This window comes from Ostrinia furnacalis, unplaced genomic scaffold, assembly GCF_004193835.3.
Source record: "Ostrinia furnacalis isolate ACB-3 unplaced genomic scaffold, ASM419383v2 OfSCF3085, whole genome shotgun sequence".
In the NCBI taxonomy this organism is placed as follows: Eukaryota; Metazoa; Arthropoda; class Insecta; order Lepidoptera; family Crambidae; genus Ostrinia; species Ostrinia furnacalis.
In genome coordinates this window covers 468621-493625 of record NW_021133324.1, presented here as the reverse complement: position 1 = coordinate 493625, position 25005 = coordinate 468621, and the positions used below count along the sequence as shown (strand labels likewise).

General features: G+C 38.2%; 1 protein-coding gene across 1 annotated transcript in view; it reads right to left on the bottom strand.

Moving 5' to 3' along the window:
- Nucleotides 1-25005, bottom strand: part of LOC114357243 (uncharacterized) — a 67489-nt gene that overhangs the window by 2930 nt on the left and 39554 nt on the right. The window contains exons 6-16 of the mRNA XM_028310766.1: nt 11823-11936; nt 10374-10489; nt 8436-8539; nt 7686-7771; nt 5742-5838; nt 4792-5014; nt 3196-3280; nt 1965-2135; nt 1609-1767; nt 292-409; nt 34-98 (exon numbers count right to left, since the gene is read on the bottom strand). Coding sequence (XP_028166567.1) covers nt 34-98; nt 292-409; nt 1609-1767; nt 1965-2135; nt 3196-3280; nt 4792-5014; nt 5742-5838; nt 7686-7771; nt 8436-8539; nt 10374-10489; nt 11823-11936 — 1338 coding nt within the window. The remainder of the gene's footprint in view (nt 1-33; nt 99-291; nt 410-1608; nt 1768-1964; nt 2136-3195; nt 3281-4791; nt 5015-5741; nt 5839-7685; nt 7772-8435; nt 8540-10373; nt 10490-11822; nt 11937-25005) is intronic.

The following is a 25005-nucleotide window of genomic DNA, read 5'->3' as shown; positions in this document are numbered from 1 at the left end:
AAATGTGAATTTACTTATAGTGAAAATAGTTACCAGCGGCAGGCGGAGTAGCGTGTGGAGTTTCGTCGAAGAATGGTTGCATCCCATCTTCATCGTAACTAGAAAATAAAAGAAAAATATTAATATTGTTTTTAAAATTATAACTTAAATATTGATTTTGGTTTTGGCTAATGTGGCTAATCTAATACTTTGTCTTATTAAGTTTCAAATATAATGAACATTTTTAATTTGCCCAAAAAGGAGCTGATTTTTTTTAACTAGAATGGAAAGAAAGTTAATGGCTTTAATTACCTCGTATTATAATTAGTATCCTGATACTGATCCGCAGCTGCGGTGTCCTGATACTCCGTCTGGTATGCGTAGCTACTGCTATACCCGTAACTCACATCAGGGACTACCTTTTCGGGTTCTGGCAAATAAAATCAAACGTTGAATTGACAATACACAACTACATACTTGAGAAAATGCACAGATACATGATTCTTAGAGATGTTTATCCAAAATAATTTTTATTAGAGGCAGAAAATGTATTGAGTTCCTGAAGTTCTTGAGGATTATTTTATGCTAGCCGTGTGGTTCCAGCAGAGTAGAATAGGGCCACCCCTATTCTTCACCTGAATGTTGTGAGAAGTGACTAAGGAAGAAATGCCAACATCAAGCCTCCTGTTTGACCAGCGTGGGGAGTGTAAGACAAATCTTCCATTTGCTTCTGGTAAATTAGAGTCAGTCATGTTCCTGCACTGTAAACTAAATGACCAGGATTATTCTAAATTAAAATACGAGTATGTATATAGATCCTAGCCTTCCTCGACCGCAGAACTCATCTCGCTTAGTATAAGGAGTGAAACGGCAGCGAGAGTTGTTGCTACACTTTCAGTGACACCTAGCTTCAGTCAAGACTCCTCTATTACCTCCTCCTTCAGGGACCGGAGTGTGTTGCCAGTGATGACTTAAGGATCTGAGACGTGGTCACTTACTATGGGCCTCATATACAGATTCAAGGTCACCCAAAGGGAAATCTAGCGTGCTCCTTCATTAACTCACCAGGAATGTAAGGCACGTGCGTGTGCGCGGGCGCGACGTAAGCAGCCCGTCTCACTTACTATTAACAGTATTCTATCTACATCGAGAGGTCTTACTACGCCTTTGGAGACACCTAGCTTCAATGAAGTCTTCTCTATTACCTCCTTGTCTCCTCTATTAGGTACCTCCTTGTTTCCTCTATTACCTCCTTGTCTCCTCTATTACCTCCTTGTCTCCTCTATTAGTTCCTTGTCTCCTCTATTACCTCCTTGTCTCCTCTATAACCTCCTTGTCTCCTCTATTACCTCCTTGTCTCCTCTATTACCTTCTTGTCTCCTCTATTACCTCCTTATCTACTCTATTACCTCCTTCTCTCCTCTATTACCTCCTTATCTACTCTATTACCTCCTTGTCTCTTTTATTAGCAATAGGCAGTAGAGGAGACAAGGTAATAGCTCGTTTATAACTCACCAGGAGCTCTTGCTACACCTTCGGCGACAACTAGTTTTAATCAAGCCTTCTCTATTACCTCCTTGTCTCCTCTATTACCTCCTTGTCTCCTCTATTACCCCCTTTATAACTCACCAGGAATGTAAGGCACGTGCGTGTGCGCGGGCGCGACGGGCAGCGCGGGGAGGGCGGCGGCGAGCGGGGGGCGGGGCAGGCGGCGCCCGCGCCCTGACCGCAGGGAGCCCGTCTCACTTAAAGAGAGCAATAGAGTGGCAGCGAATGCTCTTTCTACACCTCCCGCGATAACTAATAGTTTCAGTGAAGCCTTCTCATTACCTCCTTCTCTCCTCTATTACCTCTTATCCCCTCTATTACCTCCATGTCTCCTCTATTACTTCCTTGTCTCCTCTATTACCTGCTTGTCTCCTCTATTACCTCCTTGTCTCCTCTATTACCTCCTTGTCTCCTCTATTACCCCCTTTATAACTCACCAGGAATGTAAGGCACGTGCGTGTGCGCGGGCGCGACGGGCAGCGCGGGGAGGGCGGCGGCGAGCGGGGGGCGGGGCAGGCGGCGCCCGCGCCCTGACCGCAGGGAGCCCGTCTCGCTGCCGGGCGGGACTGGGAGCGCGCGCCCGCGTTTGGGGGTTGATGATGGCGTCGCTGTTAAAGAAATTAATTCATCAGTATTTTCGGGACTATTCCCACCTCTCGTTCCCACCACTGCAACTCCTGTGTAGCCAGGATCTACAGCTTGACCGCCACAAAAACCCAACCAATGAAGGTCAAGTTTGTCCCGGGGGAAAGTTAAACTGTCATCGGACCCGCAACGAAATTAATCAGAAGAACATAGGAGGAGTTCGAAATTAAGGTTCGACTTCCCTCCATTGCAAAGCGGATGACAGGTGACAAACAAAGGTTGAAAACCTTTAAGAAAAGATTATTATGCACCACGGACAATAAATTAAATTAAGGGGGCCTATCTTATGAGCAATTAGCAATCACCTGCCAATAATATTTTTCACAAAATCGCTTAAAAGCACGGAAATTTTTCCTTGTCGCAACAAGATCGGTGTAATAAATTGCAGAAACAGATGTATGTTGTATTGAATTAAGCATTATATCACGTTCATGTTTCCAAAGATCACACTCCCACAATTCATCAGTAGTACTCATAGTCTAGAAATCTTCCTGAAATTGTTCTGATTATTATATTCCTTGGCTTTCTATTATAGGAAGATTAAGAATATATCCCTGGGACTACTCAACCTTCTGGGTGGGTTCTGTTGACAGACAAATACAAACTCCTATTTTTAGTGTTATAGCCAGAATCTATTTAGCTATACAGGAGTTGCAATACTGTCCCCGATAGTTGAAAAGGCGCATCTTAAACTTTTTTCGGATACCTATAAGTTAAGCTCAAGGACAGCTAAGAATTACTCATTTCAATTACATATTTGAAACTTTTTATCCCCGTTTTGATTTGGTGTTAGATGCGCCCTCAGATCATAGATGATCTGAGGATGCACCCTTTTTACTATTGGGGGTAGAATAGAGGAAATGAGAAGTGATGATAGAAATATTGCGCCAATTTTGAATTTATTTTTAGCAGTATTGCACGTTTACCTATACAAGTGTCAGAAATATCTTAGAAATATTTTCATATCCATTGTATCGAATTTAAATTTCAATTACTAAAAAAAACATAATATTTATGTCTTACCAGGGAGACTTGCCGCTGTACGACGCGGCCGCGGTCTATACGGCGCCATTTCATTGCAATCCGAGTACCGAGATGACGGTGGCAGCTGCAAAGAAATATTAATTTAGATGACAATTCATAATTAATCAAAATTCAAGCATAACAAATTGATTATGTTAACTTAGTTTATACAATAGTAAGAGATCAGCAGTGATGAGCGAGATTTTCTCACTTATGGTTCGGACAAACCAACGCGATCACACCGCGATCAGCCGGCGTGCAGCGATGGCGACCAGACCTAAATGCATTGATCGCCATCGCTGCACGCCGGTTGATCGCGTTGGTTTGGCCGAACCTTTAGTGGAAGAAGTGAGCTTGTAGGTAGTCAATCGTTGAAGAAGTACTGCTCTCTACTGTCCTACTTCCGCGAGTCGTCGCCCACGTACGTCTACTGCTGAGCGAGAACTCACTTTAGGACTCTATTCGCGTGCCTCACCTGCTTATTTGGTATCTGCGGTAACTGCACAACCGACGAGCGCCGTTTGTTGACGATATTCTCGTACTCGGTGGGCGTGAGCCCGTAGCCGTCATCGAAGAAGTACTGCCCCCCACTGTCCCATTGTCGTGAGTGGTCGCCCACGTACGACGTCTACTGCTGAGCGAGAACTTACTTTGAGACTCTATCGCGTGCCTTACCACGTATTCTGCTGCCGTTCTACTAAAGACTGACCTGCTTATTTGGTATCTGCGGTAACTGCACAACGGATGAGCGCCGTTTGTTGACGATATTCTCGTACTCGGTGGGCGTGAGCCCGTAACCGTCATCGAAGAAGTACTGCCCCCCACTGTCCCATTGTCGTGAGTCGTCGCCCACGTACGACGTCTGGTAGGGGTAGCGACCAACGTCGACTAATGTAGGTAACATTGCTGTCTAATGAGGGTTTTCGCGTATGAAAAATCCACTAGATGGCAAGACGTAGATATGAGGTCTAACTGCTACGTGATTGGTGAATTTTTACAATCTGTCAATGTCATGTCAAAAATAACCAATCATGCAGCATTTAGACCTCACGTCTACGTATTGCCATCTAGCAGATTTTTCATACGCGAAAACCCTCATTCTGATGCATTGAGAAGTAATAGTCGTACCTGCTTAGTGGGTATTTGTGGCAGCTGCACAACCGACGAGCGCCGTTTGTTGACGATATTCTCGTACTCGGTGGGCGTGAGCCCGTAGCCGTCATCGAAGAAGTACTGCCCCCCACTGTCCCATTGTCGTGAGTCGTCGCCCACGTACGACGTCTACTGCTGAGCGAGAACTTACTTTGGGACTCTATCGCGTGCCTTACCACGTATTCTGCTGCCGTTCTACTAAAGACTGACCTGCTTATTTGGTATCTGCGGTAACTGCACGACCGACGAGCGCCGTTTGTTGACGATGTTTTCGTACTCGGTGGGCGTGAGTCCGTAGCCGTCATCGAAGAAGTACTGCCCCCCACTGTCCCACTGTCGTGAGTCGTCGCCCACGTACGTAGTCTGGTAGGAGTAGCGACCAAGGTCGACTAATGTAGGTGACATTGCTGTCTAATTCTGATTCATTGAGAAGTAGAAGCGTACCTGCTTAGTCGGTATCTGCGGTAACTGCACAACCGACGAGCGCCGTTTGTTGACGATGTTCTCGTACTCGGTGGGCGTGAGCCCGTAGCCATCATCGAAGAAGTACTGCCCCCCACTGTCCCATTGTCGTGAGTCGTCGCCCACATACGACGTCTGGTAGGGGTAGCTGCTCGAGTCATAGTACTCCTCGTAGCTGGCCTGCTGCGATAAATGTGAGTGGTCCCTGAAATAGACGAAGGTTTTTCATTATGGATTCCGCGATCTTATATTAGGTACCTACTCATATTTATTTATGTTTTCTTCTAATCGTTTTCTTTTTACCAACTGAAAAATATATGATGTAGGGCATGGGGGCTGTTTGTTTTCCCAATAAAATAAAATAATATTGCAAACTTGGTTTATAAATTCAGACAACTTTCAGGAGCTGACCGAGTTGATCACCAGAGGAATATATTATGAAGATTGACTAAAGAACACAATTTTGTTACAAATACCTCGGATATAAAACACGTCGTATAAATTTTAACTAAAACAACATAATTACCACCGTTTTTTTCATACGACCCAACTCGATCGAGCGGGCACTAAAATGCAAATGTGTAACTTTAGTTTAAAGCTACCATTGGTGGCGCTAGTGTCGGTTGGCTGTGGCAGTGGGAGTAACCAGACGGAAGTCACGTGGCCAAACTGTACGACTAGTATTCAAACCGGAAACGAATTCTTCTCTCATTATTGATTGCAAAGAACGGTACACGACTTCGTACACGTGGATCCCGTTTTACTCCCTTAGGGGTGGAGTTACGTAAAATCCGTTCCTAGTGAGCACCTACGTTCTAAAAGAAACCCCCATGCAGAGACTCCTAGCACTTTTAGTTTCTGAGATTACATGATGAGTGAGTCAGTCAATGAGTGTCGCCTTTCTCTTTTATAGATGGTATAATATTCCTTACCTAATGTGCGTACTAGTTGTGTAGGCATCAAACCCGTAGCCTAATCCGTCGTCGTACAGAGTATTCTGTCGCTCGAGACTTGGTCGCCGCTGGTCCTCTGGAACAAATTAAAAAAGTGTTGTTAGCTTTGACTGAACTAGATGGAATCACATGCTAGAATATATTCTTTAAAATCTGGTTCTGAAGTCAGTAGACTATACAGATCCAGTAGTCCACAAGCATCAGTGTTTAAAGCTTAGGACAGGTCAAAAGTCACAAAAATAACCATGTGTCCATAACTTTACAAAAGTCCATAACTTTTAAGTTCCATTCTACTATAGTCCTAAAGGAGTGATATTACAGAGTTGACTATGGAATTATGAGGATAATTTAGGGATGCTGACAAGTTTCAACAAGTAGGCTTATACAGGATGTTAGGTAAATTGGTATATGAGCCGACACTAGCCCATGTTAACATGGTCATATAAATGGTATGGTGAAGTCAGAAAATTGATATCTACATTTTAATTATTTTAATTTTCATACAAATCGGATTTTATAAAATTTATTTCGTATGAAAATTAAAAAAATTAAAATGATGATAACAAATTTCTGACTTCACCATACCATTTATATGACCATGTTAACAGTGGCTAGTGTCGGCTCATATTTATTTATTTATTTTATTTATTTATATTAGGGAAACAAACAATTTTGATATACAGACAAATAATCACACAAAAAAATAGGACAGAAATCAGCAAAGTTTCCACAGTTAAAATTAATACAGAGTGCAGACTAAAAATTAATTAAATAGTAATAAATTATACATTAATTTCTAAATGTCAAATAAATACAATGTCAATTTTATAAAATGTCAAACAGTACATAATATACCCATTTACCTAACACCCTGTATAGTGAATTTAACGAATATTTATTATTTAGGTATTAATTAGAACTCTATCATTACAGTATGATATTTCACTTTATCCGTCGAGCTGGCGCTCATAGCCCGTGCAGCTTCTCGACTGGCTACTGCCTACTGGGACGTCGCGTTGGCGACGGACTGACCTGTAGCTTCTACCTGGCACCACTGTCCCGCCCTCGGCGCGGTACTAGCCCACCGGGTGAGTCGATGGTCGAGGCCCAGTAAACGACCAGCAAGCGTGCGGTTCCTAGATGCCAAGGGAGCTTGCAGGTAGATTCAGCCAAGGGAAGGTAGTTGTAGGTAGTCATTCATGGCTCTCCGGCGGGGAATTACATTACGGCACGTATTACGCATACGCATATTCGTGGCTCAACTACGGAGTAATTATGTGGGGAAGTAGTACAGATGCCCAAGATCTCCTGATCCTCCAAAAAAAACTTATTAGAATAATATTTGACGATTACTCAATATACGAGAACACAATATACTCACCCTACCTAGCATATACATATTAGAGACGTGTAAATTTGTCAAAAAATACCCAGAATTTTATAAAAAACGAGGAGACATCGACAGTACATACAATTTACGACATCGACAAAAACTCATAACACCTCCATCCCGCCTTGAACTGTACTCATCGGGTCCACTTTCCATGTCAATCAAAATTTTTAATAAGCTTCCACTTTCAATAAAAAATACACCCAAAGAATCAATATTCGTAAAAAAACTTAAAGAACTTTTAATTTCCAAACACTTTTATGCTTTAAGCGAGTATCTCAATGATAAATTACTGGGCTCTAACTTCTGATACATCTTTCGGTTGATCTGGGGTGGTCCTCCTCTCTCCTAATTGCAGTGCCCTACAGGGTCCATAATGTTCTAATTTTAAGTACATAATGGATGCAATAAAATATTGAGTATTGAGTATTGAATCAAACCCCGGTTTCCCGCGTGACAGGCGGGGATACCGACCACTATACTACCGAAACTAAACTGAAGTACATCAAACGGTGGAAATATGAAGTAAGTACCTGCGGACTGCCAGTCGGCGGCGGTCCGCCAAGAGATGGCAGACTCGACGCTCGCCTGTGCATGCAGCTGGGACCAGGTCTCTATCCTGGAAAAAAATAGTAAAAAAAATAATTGAAAACCATTTAGCTAACATTATGCTGTCCATGACCCTGTCCCGTCGGCCGTGTGGTGACGGCAGAGTAGAATACATTTGTCACCAACCCCTACTCTTCCCGCGGGTGTCGTAAGAGGCGACTTAGGGACTACACATCAAACAGAGAACGGGCAGCAACGCTCTCTGACAAACATAAATCTTTTAAACTGCGATCTCCAACCCGCCTTCCAAGCGTGGGGATTATGGCAAAACCCTCTACCATAGTGGAGGAGGCTCATAGTCCAGCAGTGGACTGTAAAGGGCTGTTGATGATGATGCTGTCCATGAGTTTACGTTAGGTGTGCTCGCTAGCGAGTGCGTCAAAAATATTATGAAAATTTCAGATTGAAAGTATCCGCTAGCGGCGCTGTACAATCTGTCATGCATTTTATGTCATTTTTTACGTAGTCGCTAGCGAGCACACTTAATGTAAACTTATGGTAAAGCACACTGAAACTAAAGCAATACTTTAGGAAAAGCTTTTTAAGTATTTTTAAAGTTTAATCTAATCTGCACCATCTTACTTTAACTTTGACAAACGTCAAAAGTCTGTAAAACTCCATACAAAAAGCACCGGTTATCCTTATAGTTGCGGTAAAATTGTATAATTTCATACCTATTTGTTCTCGGCTGACTGTTATAATACAAGGGGTCCGTGTCGCCGTGTATGTGGTACTCATCTCTCTCGTAAGAATTCTCTCGGGACACCTCCAGTGATCTCTGAAACGGATAAAACATGAACATAAGTGTCAACGGTCTAATTTAATCCAGCATTAAAATTACTTAACATAGAATGTAAAATAGCTACCTAAATATGTGATTTAAAAGATACTAAATAAAGGTAGATTTTGGTTTTCTTTATAGATTTTAGTTTCTAATTTTAGCGGTTATGAACCGCCTATTTCTTACCCTTCAGTTTTCAGTGTGTCATTAAAATTTTTTCCTAAAATATCAATAATGTCTACTCTACTAGTAACCCTATCAAGTGGTGTAGAACCTAAATTTCATATTTTTAGTTCGGTTCGAATTATCTCAAAATATAGAGATGCAGATTTATCACAATCAAGACTCAAGTCTAACTGGCCAACCAAAGACGCTTGAAAATTTCAGCGTGTTGTTTATTACGAATGAATGAATGAATCTAAACTGGCTTTCATACCAGTTTAGACCGCTCATTTAATGAAAATAAACCTGTCTAAAGAGTCCATTATAACGTGTTGCTCATATTTCGTAAATCATCATCAGAGGAACCACATCCGTGAGTGAACACGGGACTTGGTATTATGTGAAGTTGTTAACACAGAAACGCAATGCGGATTTGATAGCATTATGAACATTCGGCTGAGCATCCCAAAATGTATTCAGTACGTTAACTAACTTAATGTTGGTTATGTAAACGAGCCGACAACAATGTTCACGGGATGTACAGTGTACAGACAGGGCATCAAGTGGCACTGTGACTTATGAGTTGGTAATAGGTGGTATTTTGGAACAAATATATTTATGTGTGATGTACTGAGGACTGAGTGTGAGTTGCATCAAACGTCCTCACTAGTGAGCGTGTTAAAAAAATATGAAAATTTTAGTTCTAGTTCTAGTCTAAAGTTTCCGCTAGGGGCGCTGTACAATCCGTCATACATTAAGGGTGAGTTGCACCACCTAATTTTTACGGTAACTATAACGATAACCGGTGTGTTTTGTATGAAATTTGACAGATTGTTGACGTTTGTCAAAGTTAAAGCACATGTTAAAGTAAGATGGTACAACCCAGCCTCAATGTCATTTTTTACGCGCTCACTAGTGAGGACGTTTGACATAAACTCACACTAAGCCCTCTTTTGACTGTACATTCAGCCCCCCTAGTCAAAACGCACTTTTTGATCGAATCGAAAATCGAATCCGTCAAAACTCCATACAAAAAAGGGGCTTTTCGACCACTTTTCGACTGGTTTGCGATTATAATTTGCACTTTGTCTAGACCCACAGTTACCAACTTGCAGCGAGCGTGTTGTTATGGCATCTTATTACGTTATGACATGCTTTTAGTCAAGCTAGACAAAGTATAATATTGTAGTTATATGGTAAAGTCCTGACCAGTGCTGGGTAGACAATGATAAATTCACTATCGATTATTTTGTTACAATTTATAATCTGTGAATTTTGAAGAAGTTTGTATCCTACCTACAGGTTCCGAGGTAAACTTGAGAAAACTCTTCAGACCCACAAAATTAAATATTTATTCATTTATTGTTGAAGATTTACCAACAACATATCATTTCACATACATCGTTACATTATTAGAAAGCTAGAATCTAAAAAATATGCCTTTACAGGTAAATATAGCAATCAAAGAAAATAAGTCTAAAGAAAAAAGAACAGATTTTAAGGAAATAATCTAATAAATATAATGAAAATAAATAAGGAAATATTTTGTAGCTAAAAATAAAACAGTCTTTTGAAGTCAAACAAAAGTATTATTTTCTCTGTACGTATTAGGTAAAGGCAGTCGACAATATTCGAGTAATGAGGAAGTGAATCCAAAATTGAATGTTACCTGTGGCGTGTGCATCTGGTGTGCGGCACTCCTGAATTGCGATGCGCTGCAGTTTGCGTGCTGGCCCACTGGATAATTGAGGTCTGAGGTGTAGTCAGAGTCCTCTGAGTACCCAGCTGCAATATAAATAAATAAATAAATAAATCTTTGGACAATTTCACACAGCGCCAGCTAGCCCCAAAGTAAGCAACTTAATGCTTGTGTTATGGGTGCTAGCTTAACGGATATACTACTTGAAATGAAAATAGGATATTTAGTTGTAAGTTTTTTTTTATGTGACATGAGGCAAACGAGCAGACGGATCACCTGATGGTAAGTGATTACCGTCGCCCATAGACACCCGCAGACCCAGGGGCGTTACAAGTGCGTTGCCGGCCTAATCAGCTCTACTATACTGTAAGAGGGTGTAAGAAAGGTTGAAGTCTGATTGTAGCAAAATAGCCCCTATTAAATAAAACAATATGCCAATGTCTGGCTGTAACATGCCGTTACCGAAAAAAAAAACATAATGAACAATTAAAAGAATAACCCTGGTATAAATCCTAATCATTCGCAATGTACTCATTAAAATTGCATAGTAATAGAAAAAAAATACTTAACACTATGCACGACCAAACGATAAAACATGGCTGCTGTCAAACGAAAGCCAAATGAAATCGTATGCTTTTCCAAATTTTAACGTTCAATCAGATTCTATGCTTTATCGGAACAAATGTACATCACTACGATAATATTCAGAGGAAAAGGCACTCTGTCACAAAGAACCACTATTCAAACAAACGTTTTAGTCGTCGACGCAAGGCGTAAAATTAGTTCCTAGAGATTGCATGTAATGCATCTGGCTTCAGTTTGAGCTTACTCAACTTCAAGCAAGTATAGTTGAGAAGACTTAGGACTAAAAGACTTGATGAGTAATTGAGGCTCGTATCGTATTACAAAACAACGCTAAAACTCGAAACAATATCAATTTATAGAGTCTGTCCATTCTAAATCATCTGAAATTACAATAAAATTGCGACTGAAATTTTATTGCTTTTATTTTTAAGTAAAATAGGTATTCTAGGCAATGATCAATCGGATTTAGAAGAATAGAAAGATGTAGTCTGTCTCGTCAAGTTTACATCAATCATGTATTTTATTTTAACCGACGTAATTATTTCAAGAAATGACCATTTTTCTCATGGCTTCCTTTTTTCTTCATAGTGTTTTTGTGATGAGATAAAGTGAGTCACGATCTCGACAGAAGAAATTAGTTCAGCAATATGTGTAGGCACAAAACGCAACAATCAAACGTATTTTCTCATAATATTACTCAAGACTCAATACTTTATTGCACACCACATTAGCGCATAGATCTTACAATTTAAGCAGTTATACTATATGGACCCAATTAGGGCACAGCAACTTTTGGAAAGAGGCAGTCTAGTCTAGATATATTCTTTTACATACAGTGGGCTATATACTGCATCTGCCTGCGAGCTTGTTCTGCCCTCTCGGCGTCCAACGCGCCGTTGAGCAGGTCAAGCTTACGCTGGAGGTCGGCACCGCCCGTGCCTTCCGCATCTGTAAGCAATAATGAACTTTATGTTATTGACATGTAAAATCAGGGTTTCTTAACACTAATACTTTTTTTAAGGATTTAGTGATTTATAAATACAAATTACTAATAGTCTCGTTAACCCCTCATGGTAGGCTAATTATGCTTGTGTTCACCAAAATAGTCGAGTGACAGCGGGGCGCGTTCCTCGGATCACGAGTCGGCTAGTCCAACACCTTCACCGTTCGGCTTCGTCGCTTCAACTTTAAAGTGTACATTATAGTAGACTTCAAGTCCTATTGTTATTGTTTTGTTAGTGTGTGTCGGTCGAAGACTGTGAAAGCGTTAAGCTGGGGTAGGACAAAACCTCATGACTCACCACAAGATTTAACATAAGACAGGCGACAGGTTACTGGACTGATTAGTTGTTAGCCAGAGAAGAACAAGAAACCAGATCAGCCGTCACATAATCTAATAATATACCACATCTCTTTTGTATGTACCTACCTATTTTTTTGTACATTATGAAACACTTGACTATATTTTATTTTGAGAAAAGAACGAATTTCCTTTGATTACTTACTGAAAAGCGACTCAAAATGCGTATCCCAATTATCTCCTCATCTTTTATGTAGAGACCTACTTAAATTCTATCAGGCTGTCTTTACAAATAACATGGTAAAAGAAAACACAAAAGAAAAAGCAAACAGTTTTCTTCTCAGTGTACTTTTTATAAAACTTTTATGTTGCCAAGCCAATGCCAGTCATTGGCCTGCTCCAAATACGGCGCGCTGCTCTGGCGGGCCAATTTATTATTAACTAAATTGATTCCCAGTGACTTCCGAGAATAGCGTGAACAACCTGTATAATAGGGATGTGCGATTTTTCGTATATGACCCGAATTCTCGGATCACTTTATATGGAGTAGTGTAAAGAGAGCATAGATTTCGCGATTTGGCAAGCGACTTTCAAAAATAGGTACTACAACGTATAAAATGTAATAAAAGAATACAAAAATAAAGGATAATCATTCACGCCTAAATATTTGTGTCTGATGTGGTTGTTGCATGAGAGACAATGCCTCTAAGAATGAAGTCCAGCAATTATAAATACTTACATTATTTGGTGCATTAAACAAAGTAATACGTAGGTAAGGCACGCACTCTCATGTTTTTTTCCGTAGGTGAATTTTTACATGATAGTTTCCCTTAAACTTAATCATTTCTATTTTCAGAACGATCTGCTAAACATCATTTGGCTTTGAATCGATTAAACAGACCGAATACTCACCATACAAACTTTGAACTGGCACATCTCTAGTACGACACGTAGTACGTTTGTTTACCCTTTCCGATTTAGTTAATTGGTTAAATATTAACGTGGTTGGATGACGCTATACATATTAAGCACTTGCGCTAAAGTGCTTACGTGGCTAAATTAAATCGGCAAAGTTGAACCACTGAAAATTGGACGTTATTACCTATCCAATTTGGTTATTTTCAGAATGCCTGTACCGTATTCAGACGAATATGCAACCTTTGCATTGTACTATACGTACGAATAAGCCCTTTTTGCTCTCAAGGTACAAAATAATATGTACCTTTTCTATGAACTCATACGGTTAGATATAACCATCTCGGATAATGTGATTGGTTTACATTATTACATCAAACTATACAATATTAACCAATTATTAATTATCCGTAAGAAATAAAATACGGGAGATTTTGACGAGAATTTCATTAGGAGATCAGATATTAGAAATCAGCACAAAAAAATAGGTAAAGTAAGAAATTGTGATTAAAAACCCTGACATACTGGAATCCACGTGCATGAAACATCAGCAGAGAAAACTTTCACTTAATATTTACCTCCTCAAGGTTAATAGATTTATAAAATTATAATAACACTTTTAAAGTTTTTGAAACGAAGTTTTTCAAACGTGGTCGACCCAGGCAAACATGGCGGCGCACTGTAGCGGACGAGGCGAAGAAGATCGGCAAGACCTGGAGCGAGATCAAGTGGGCAGCTCAAGACCGAACGAGATGGAGGACTGTTGTGGACGCCCTCTGCCCCATCTAGGGGACATAGGACCATAAGTCAAAGTTTAAAGTTTTTACGTATATTTTGTAGTGAATTATTCACCACAACAAATTAATTCACAACATATTCACACTGGTGGCCGTCGCTACTCACGAGATACGTCGACCAAACAGCAGGCACAATATAATATTTTTATGTAAAGAATGTAATTTAAAAATATACCAGCGCTAAACTTTAAAATATGGCGACAGAGTAGCATTAGTTGATGAATAGCCCCATTTATGGGCAGAGCAAATAACCTCCATGGCTAGCAGAGCACGCAAGCATTTTTCACAAGGCACAGTATGTACATGGTGTGCAGGTTACAATTTGCATGCTAAGAGCGACATTGGTTCAGTCCATGACGTCATTGCTTAACGCTTGAAAAATGTATGTGAAACTTCATAAACCTATTTTTAACTACTAGCTCAAGTACATTGTAAGCTTGCTTTAAAAGCTAATTAAAAATATGTCTTACTTTCACTGCTCGGTAATTACTTGAGTAATTTCAACAGCTATTTTAATTGGTGCCAAAAATAAGTATTTTTATATACCCTGGGGCGATATAACTTACGAGTACCAGTAGTTACCATAAAATCACGATCGAAATCTTTTCTTTTTGTTGGTTTAGTTAGACTAATTAACTTAGTTTACTAAAGCACTCACAGATAATTTCTGTTGTTTGCCCCTAACAAAAAACTATCTACCTATTTACTTGTTCCACTATGGATATTTGGGATTTTAATTCTAATCATGTTTTTAAATACTAAAGTTAACCTGAATTCATGATCATTATAGTTTCACATATGCCAAGAAAACCCACGAAAAGTTTTTAACTGCCCGAACTTTCTTACTATTTTATCCTCAAACAAACCCACGAAGTATGCATACTTTATCTAGATTTCGCCGCGATTAAAAGTGAGTTAAGTTGTAAAAATATAAGGCGTAGTCGCGTGACAAGCTTACCATGTCATGACCCTAAGTAGAGTCGGTAAATTAATCATAAGGCCTTCAGAAGTAGGTTGTAGCTTTGACAACCATACGTAACACGTCTGCGAAAAGCAAAAATAGTATGGGAATAATAAGCTATGAAACAAAGTATGCAAGCACAATGGTTGGAGTGAACTAAATGGGTTGTCCTCACCAGAATTGTCCCTACAGGGGGCAACTGGGAATTTAGTTACTTATAAAGTAATGAACAAATTATGAAAACCGTTTTGTAGTTTTTGAGTAAAGCGTTCAAATAAACGCTAAATTCTTTTATAATTTGTAGTGATTTAATACCGTTTATTCACAAGGTAAGGAGGAGAGACTGGAAAATTTTTGTAAATAAGTTCCCATTTGTCCCCAGTTGGGATGATACTGGTGAAGACAATTGAGATTAACCGTCATTTTTCCGCTGGAGTCATATTCTGAAAGAACTATATTCGACCTCAAGTATAGATTCAAGGCTATGATTGGTTGAATTTCATTATTGAGACCAATCACACGGTTGGATTCGAACTTGAGTGCAAATTCATACTTGAATCGGGCTATAGATTCAACGACGGTCTTTTGTGCGTAAGGCCTTGATTTTTCACTCGGGTCAAGGACAGAAAAAATATAATACACGTCGTGAAGTTTTTCATCTATGTAGTATATCTATACTTCTGTACTAATATTATAATATGCAAAAGTAGCTCTGTCTGTCTGTCTGTCTTGCTTTCACGCCTAAACCAATGAACCGATTTTTGTGAAATTTGGCATAGAGATAGTTAGAGTCCCGGGAAAGGACATACATAGGTTTTTGAAACAGGTACGCACGCGATAAAGTTTTTCTGTGACAGACAAAATTCCACGCGGGCGAAGCCGCGGGCGGAAAGCTAGTAGTAAATAAAGTTTAAATTATACTGTATGCATCTGCTGGCTATGGTGAAATAAAAAGTCTAACATCAGTTGTTACAGCTTACACAAAAGAAAAAGTCGTAAGAAGCGAGCTGTAACCTTGTACATAGAGTTCAAAATTAGTATCACATCTTTCATAAGGCATATTAGATTGATTGCGTCCCTGTAAAAAGTAATAACCACACTAGAAAGGGAATAAAGAGGGATTTTCCGAAGGTAATCATTTTATCTCGCGACGAAGTGGATTACATTTACCAGTAAACGACAAAGGAGCTAGTAATGTCCTGTCTTATGTCTACGACGCGGTAGGGTCGGGCCATTTTGTTAGCGGGAAGAAAAACTCTCCAATTTTGACTATAATAAACGTCCAAAGTCTGTTACATCTCCGCAAAAAAAAACATCGGTTATGGATATTGTAACAGTTAAAGTATGGTGATACATGTCAGCCTTAGTAATAAACTCGTACCTGAAAGGTACACAAGTTAAAAAATAAGCTGTTGATGACCGCGGCGTAGACCACTGTACCGGCAATTTAGTGGACTGGCAGTTGAGAAAATCCTTAGGGGAAGCTTTGGTCCAGCAGTGGACGTTCTTTGGTTGAAATAAACAAACGCGACGTAGTATAAAACCTTTATACAATTAAAACAAACTAAAAGTCACTTGGGTAAAGCGACGCACTAAAACTAAATAGCATCTTTCAGGCGGATTTAACTTAGTATCAAAATACTCATTTCACCACCTCAACGGGCTGTAGAATTTTCCAGGCAAAATAAGAAAGCAAAGGTTTGTTATAATCACCGTAGACGCGCCAAACTTCACAATTCAACATTATTTATAACCTCAATTTTAATTTTTCGTCTAAAATTTTATGCAACGTCTCAGACGAAGAGACTTCGAAAACTTTTCGTGGAAAAAATATCGACGTGAGAAAAAATATTATATTACAATTTAACGGCATCATTAATATCCAGAGGGTGATTTGTACCTAGGGCACTATTTAAGTTGTGAGCCTCGACAACATAACGTGTTATTAGACGACATCTGATACTTTTAATGAAAAGTTTGACATTTTTGACTACAACCTTATTCAAAACTTTTTATCATTTGAGCACGTTTTGTATTATTAATATTGAATTGAAAATTATCTTTACTACAAAAACATGGAATTGACTTGCGGAAATTTTCGCGCGAAGATTTATTATGATTTTCGACGTGGTTAATCAATACAAAACTGAAGCGGTCAGCTATATTTCTCTTTTGGTAATAAAGATCTGTTCTTTACCATTGTAAAACGCTAGTTTAAGAAGTATAATATTGTATGTCATTGGCTCACCAGTGAACTTTGCGAAAGTCGTCCAAAATGACTAATAGTGGCGGAAAACATTGATGTTGTCAGAAAAATGGAAGAGAAACCTCGTCATGTGATATATCGTAGGATTGAGATAATCCTAGGCATTAATTCCACTAGCAGTAATAAAATATTGTATGACCATATTATGGTTAATACGTTTTTTTCTCGCTGGATGTCCCAAAAATTTTCAAACGCTCAATAGGACGCTTGAGTCGTTTAGTCCTTGAAAATGTTTGATAAATACGTTTAAAAAGCTTTAAAAGCCGTTTTTAAAATTGTGACAGTTGACGAATTAAGGATCTATGCATAATGATCCTGAAAATAAACAGCTATCGACTATGGAGGTGTTTTAAGATGAACCATTTCCAACAAAAGTCCCATGCGCTCGGAACACTTTGAAACTTACGGTCGCCTATTTTTCCGAAATATCCGATTATATGACAGAAACGTTACTAGAGAAATTTAGCATGGTTACTTCTTAATAGTAAACAGCCACTTTTTTTCCAAAAGTCTTCAGTTTAATAAGGGAAACTGACCAGCATAGTCGAATCGCCATTCGTGACGAAAATGTGAGCTTTTACACGTCTCGTCAACAACTGACTATTTGAACACTCAAAATATGAAATAAACAGGTCCAACGCTACAAAATTCTTAATTGGAATCTAGGCACTTCTTTTGGTACCCATATATTAAAATTAAGTGCGTGAACAGCGATTTATGTAGCCAGAAGCAACTGTCGGTGCGGTCAAAAACCATGCTTTGGAGGTGCCTCAAGCTGAGTGGAAAAAATGCTATGAAAAGTGTTTCGGACACATTAAAAAGTACATAAATCATGAAAGACAATACCAATAAACGCAATCAATACCATTTTAATAATAAACTACTTTGTTTTCATAGTTAGGCTCACAACTTAAATAGTGTCCCACGTATTAACGTTACAAAAAGCATAAAATGGCTAACGATCTTCCATAGGGCCTACCTAAAGCGGGCAAAAGTGGAAGTGATTGACCGAAAAACGGGCCTTGGCAAATACGCGTTGTAATGTTTACCAGGGATGTTATGGATAAAAAGTTTCGGTTATGGATACGGTTTCGGATATTAGAATAATATCATACCGGTTTCGGTTACGGTAACGGATAGTAAATCATTTCGTGTGTCGCGCAGCATTTTGCTATTTGAATTTTACCTTTTTAAAATTCGAATAGCAAAATGCTGCGCGACCCACATAGCCACTTTATGTACTGTGCTTTTGCCCGCGGCCTCACCCGCGTTGAATTTAGTTTGTCACAAATCGTCATAAATTATAGCCTATATGTTAATCTGGATTATAAACAATAATACTGTAAAGTTTCAATAAAATCCGTTCAGTAGTTTTTGCGTGAAAGACTAACAAACATCCAGACATCCACACAAACTTTCGCATTTAAAATATTAGTAGGATGAGCCTATGACAGTACCTACCTATGATAAAGGTAAAACAAGCGGGTATATCAGAATGGTGCCAGGGGATGCCAGACAAGTAACAAATATTTAAAACAAAACTTTTGAATTTCTGATATCCGATAGTTTCGGTTACGGTTACGGATATCCATAACATCCCTGATGTTGACACGAAAATCGTTTGGGTCGAAGTTCTATATTTAGTTAGTGTATTGGATGTATGCTGATGTACCACTTTTCTTGGATTTAGGACCCCATGTCGCTCATAAGTGTCAGGAGCTAGTGACGGATTTTGTTGAGTTGAGTTGAGCTCAAGTGTTGAATGTCCCACTTCAAAGACATTGGTTACTTTATTTTTATTGGTAAAAAAGTCATACAAAGGTAAAGTCTTATAATAACCTTAAATTACATTCAATCGGCATTTTCTTTATTACTAAACTATTACTTTTTTCACAAAAAAGCCTCGTAGTTGAACAGCGATTTTAAAATCTCAAGTCATATCACCGACACAGAAATTCGTTATTAATGTTCGATAAGGGTATAGTTCAATCAATAGGTCAATTTAATTTGACATACTCAGGTCTAAATATTTCACTATCGTATCTTACGAGATGGGCTGAAATAAACTAAAATGCAAAATCCCTGTAATCCTAAACCTTGAATTTTCCTAAGCTCCCAGGCGACCTAGACCATCCAAAACGAAGCATCGCCAAAGAAATCTCTATTTTCCTTTGAAAACTATTCCGTCACAGGCCAATAAATAAATGTTAACACGTTGAGTGCGAAACCAGGTCTATAGACCTTGTGTACGTCTCGCTTACCGTGCGGCTAAGAAAATTATAGTCTTCCTTGTCGTGCGAAAGGCATAACTTCAATTGGGTCCGGTGTAGGAAAGTGATGAATATATATCTATGATGTATTCTTAAAATAGAATCTAATGATGTACCTACCTTAATACCAGGTTTTTAGACCTGGTACCGCACGGAAGTAATAAAATGTCTTCACAATGCGAAACCAGGTCGAAGCACCTTGTACCCTGCGCACCTGGTACCGCACCCCACGCTAGCTTCGTGCAGCCAGTGTTGCCTCGCATTCGTAAGAAACGCACATGTCGACATGGCGTCAAGAGAAACAAACAAAATCAAAACTGCAAATTGATTATAATTTAATTTGCTACACGATTGATAATTTAAATAATGTTTTTCGTGACAAACATTTGAAGTTGTAACTAAATGTTATTAAATAATATGTTTTCTTTAAATATAGCTTATTTAAGTATTTATGCACGTATGTCTTATTTGTAAAATATTTAGACTAAATTATTAAAACATCTTTGTTTGTTACTTTTTTAAATTTTTATTAAAACTTAATTTAAACTATCGATATTTGTATTTCACATCCCTAGAATACCCACCAGACTTCCCTACTTCAGTGCGGCACAGGGTGCATAAGCCTTGTATTTTGAATATAGCTATAATTTTTATACTAAACAAGTTATTCACGAACGCCTTCAGGTGTATGTCAATAAATGCATTATTAATAATATTCAAAGAAAAAAAACACAATATCTATTAACATGAAGCCAAAAATAAAATTAATATATCTTAAATATTACAAGGTCTTTAAGCCTTGTGCCGCCACAATGTAAGTTTTAATACCAGGTTTAATGACCTTGTACCGAAGGAATGGAAAGTATTAGAAAGTTACTGCCGCAGCAAAGGTGTTAAGGTACCAAACCAAGCCAGAAACTTCGAAATATATTACCGGAATAGCCTTTTATTGAGATAGCATCAAGCAAATTCAAGAATATTTACGGCAACGATGAAGATTTTCTACGGAATGCTTACACGGGCGCCATATTTTTAACTGGAATAATGTCCTAAGAAAATGTAACGTTACGACTTTGTAATAAATAGCAAAACAGTGAACACATCGCATTGTAGACAGCACATAAGATTACACAGTTTTGGAGCAAAATCGCTCCTATTACAATAACATTAGATGCTACAGTGTTTTACTCGATATGCCGCCGTCTGTGTCGCCGTCTTGTACAAGGATACAACGTTGCCTTCACTCTGTGTGTCTACAGTTTCAATTGAATGAGATCCGAGAAGAATACGGCGTTTTATTTTTAAATTCAGACACTCTTTGGATGATAAAACAGCCGCTTTTAGGCCTGGAACATGTACAAAGTTAGGCTTGATTTTCCACCCTTTGTAGATTCATAATATCAGTTGAAGTTTATTAACATAATTATGTCAATTTATTTAAACAAACTTAATTGTGTTGCTAATTATATGCTATTGTCAATAAAACAACTGTCACATCTATAACAATAAACTCTTGACTGAAATACAAATAAACAAAGAGAAACAAGCCGCAAACATAAGAGTATGAATTAGTGCTTCACAGTAAATAACACTCGTAGTCACCTTCACAATGTTCACTAAACATTCAACAGCTGAGTGTGTTCAGCTTGATTTGTTAGATGGAGCTACTTGACTTAAAACGGGACTATTCCCACCTCTCGTTCCCACCGCTTCAACTCCTGTGTAGCCAGGATCTACAGCTTGACCGCCAATAAAAACCCAACCAGTGAAAGTCAAGTTTGTCCCTGGGGAAAGTCAAACTGTCATTGGACCCGCCATGAACTTAATCAGAAGAACAGGAGTTCGAAGTTAAGTTTCGACTTCCCTCCAATGCAAAGTGGATGACAGGTGAAAAAACAAAGGTTTGGTAACTTGTAAAAAAAATAGTAAAGAGTTACGTGACTACAGTGCTACGACGTAGCTGCTACGAATCTTGTAGATGAATGTCTCCGAGACTACGATCTTAAACAAGTTGTAAAGACACTCCTGGCTGAATTAAACTTTTTAAACGAAAAAACAACTTGTTTTTTTTTGTTCTGAAAGTAGTACTCCTTGGTACTTACTTGGAAGCTGTAAGCTGCTGCTATGAATATATCACTGCTATTTTTCATTCAAAACACTCAACTTGTCATTTTCAAACCTTTTAATTACACAACCAGCGATTTCAAGAGATGGAAAAATTGCAAGAGAACAACTGAATCTTTTCTACGCCTGCACAATGGTTATACGTCGTAGACTCCGTAGCACAGCTTTTAGAACAGTATTATTAGACGGGTCAACTGACGACTCGGAAGATGCCCCCGTTTCATCATAAAGCACCCGGCTGCTCTAACTCGGCCCGGGAAAACTAACATTGGACCCTATTACAACAGACTTACTAACGTGTTTCCAACTAACACAGCTCACGTTATTCTGGTCAGATGTAAAAGAGCGGGGATAAGTAAAGGTTTTTTCACTTTAGTTTACATGGCGTAAAACCACGTTACTTTTATTGAACTTTGTTTTTTAATGACCGCTATTAGTGGATGTTTGGTATGAAACCGCATCCTCAGAGCCTTTAGTCGAAAATAATTGTGGTTAACTAAACTAGCGGCCGCCCGCGACTTCGTACGCGTGGATCCCATTTTACCCCCTTAGGGGTGGAGTTTCGTAAAATCCTTTCTTAGCGGATACCTACTTCATAACATCTACCTGCATGCCAAATTTCAGCCCGATCCGTCCAGTGGTTTTGGCTGTGCGTTGATAGACCACTCTGTCAGTTAGTCAGTCCTTTGAGTTATAATATTTAGATTATGCTACACTGTTAAATTGTTTTAATCCAATTCATAATTTTAACGTGTGCTTATTTTGTTTTTCTACACCCAAATAATATGTTTAAGTCTGGGAATATTTTTAAACCATGCATAAAATTTAAAAAAGGTTTTCACGATGTAACATGCAAAAAAACATTTTTAACGCGTTCCATTCCACAAGAGTATAAGAAAGATGAAACTTCTAAAGTATTCTGTAACAATCAAAAATACATTTTCAACTGTGACATTTTCTTGGATTTCTTTTGTATTCTACAACTTAAAGTTTGTAGAAATTGTTCTTATATCGTAAAGAATGTTGTTGTATGAGGAATTGTTTATCTGATTATTATCCCAGTTTAAAAATTTAACAAAAAAAAATAAAGTAATCCTTTTCCTAATTGTCCTAAAAATAAAACAATCCATCCTTTTTTATTATAATACACCTTATATTATTCATTATCCTTTAATCTTCAAAAACAAGATAAGTAGTCTTTATAATACTCAAACAACAAAAAAGAAACAAAAACGTGAGCGCGTAGCCTGCTTCTTTTTTAACCAGTTACTACGTGAGTAGTTATTAGTATTTAATATAACTCATAATTATTTGTTAACAAATCTACTACTTAAAAAACCTACTGTTACGGACTGACTTGGCCTGTTAACTGCCAAGTTGTGAACTTTAAATCACTGTATTCTGTAACTCAAAGTTGTTGTAAGTCCCTGGTACCTAATTTGAACTAAGGTGACGCAAAGTTGAAACGCTTATAAAGTTTCAAGCCAATTTCAAGTTGTAATGTTGTTATATTGCTGCTTACTAAGTATTGCATTTAAAATATTTTTAACCACTAAATTATTATAGTAGAGCTAATAGCATTTAATTTAGCAATTAATTAATAATAGTAGGTTATTATAAAATAGCAAATGTGTAAACAAATGAAATATGTACTCGTAGCTGGGTGAAAAAAGGCATTTAAAACATTTTTGTGAATTCTATAACTAAATATTCCTTTCGATCAAATGCAAAGATAACGATCATTCTCAAAAATAAAACTATGTATTACAACTTAAATTCCATTTTTTTATATCTAAAAGTTATGTTAAGTCCGGGATGTTATAGTTCTGTTACATTACCACACAACTCGAACAGAAAGAATTTAGCCCCTACATTACCATGTATTTACGAGAACAAGATTATGTTCCTAATAGTATTCAGAAACGTTGTTTTTAAAATAAAGTCTCCCGGGATAACTGAATTGCAAGTGTGACCTATCATATCTTTCTGGTTAATAAACCGTATCGACCTACTTTCAGTCTCCAGGGTAGAAGCAAAATGGAGTTAAGGCCTTCAACCTCCCAGTTAACAAGCAATAAGGAAGTAAATAACCTGTAAATTAATGCGATTATGGCCCGCAACTACAGGGTTAACGGCGATACTGAACCGAAAAATAAATCAGGACCAACGATCTATGTAGAACGATATCTTTGCTAAAATGAATCCCACAGAAAATCGAAGCTAACAGACAGTGAACGAGTTTAGAAAGTACCAAAACTTGGAAGCTTCTAACCATACACAAAACAAATAAAGATTCTTAGGAATTAGTCTATACCTACTTGAAGCAAATAGCTGATTTTCAGCTACAGTCTGAAGAGGACAATCGCAACATGATGCGGTGTAAAAGATCAGATAATTTTTTCACGATTTAATATTATGTAATCATGGAATTGCTACAGTGAAATCCAGAGCAAGGTATTTTTCGGAATATTCACGCTTTCACTGAAAATAAAAATATATTATAATTAAAATAAAGTGTGGCTGGCGAAGAAATATCAACATACCTACCCGGTAAACAGAGATAAATAATAAATTAATGAGTTTACTTATTATATTTTTTAAATCTTGTCGTTCTATCGTGAAATGACTCTAAGGCTGGGTTGCACCATCTTACTTTAACTTTGACAAACGGTCGTCATTATCGTCAAAGTTACGGTCAAAGTTAGGTGTTGCAACTCAACCTAAGTTTGCGAGGCTTAATTTTGTGAAACGAATATAAACAAACGGTTAATTGCAGCCATTAAACCATTTGAAACACACTTGACGAATGACACTTAAAAATAAAACAGACACACGCTCTCTTGAGTACCAAGAATTAATAAGTCTATAAACATTTTAGCAGCAATTATTTCGAGCTCTTGTGTATATTATATTACTGTCTACAGCACATAAGACTATACATTTTTATTCCAAAATGACTCTTATTACTTTGTATATAGATGCCACAGTGTTAAACTTAATGAGCCATTGTTTTTACGAGGGCTATGACATGCAAACATACAATTTGCTACCATGATTTAGGGGTTACACTCCCCTATTTATCTAGGCTATGATAAGGTAATCAACACGACACGATAACCGGCAAAACCGTGATATAGGTATTCACTAAGGCTGGGTTGCACCATGATTCTGTAACTTTGACAAACGTCAAAAGTCTGTCAAACTCCATAAAAAAAACACCGGTTATCGTTACAGTTACTGTTAAAGTTAGGTAGTGCAACTTAGCCTTAGTATTCGGATATTTGTGGGAGCCGTGGGAGGAACACAGGTGTCAACCTCCATCAGGGTTGAATATAGACCACATTAGACTATGCGGGGGATCTTATTAATAATTTCTAACGGTAA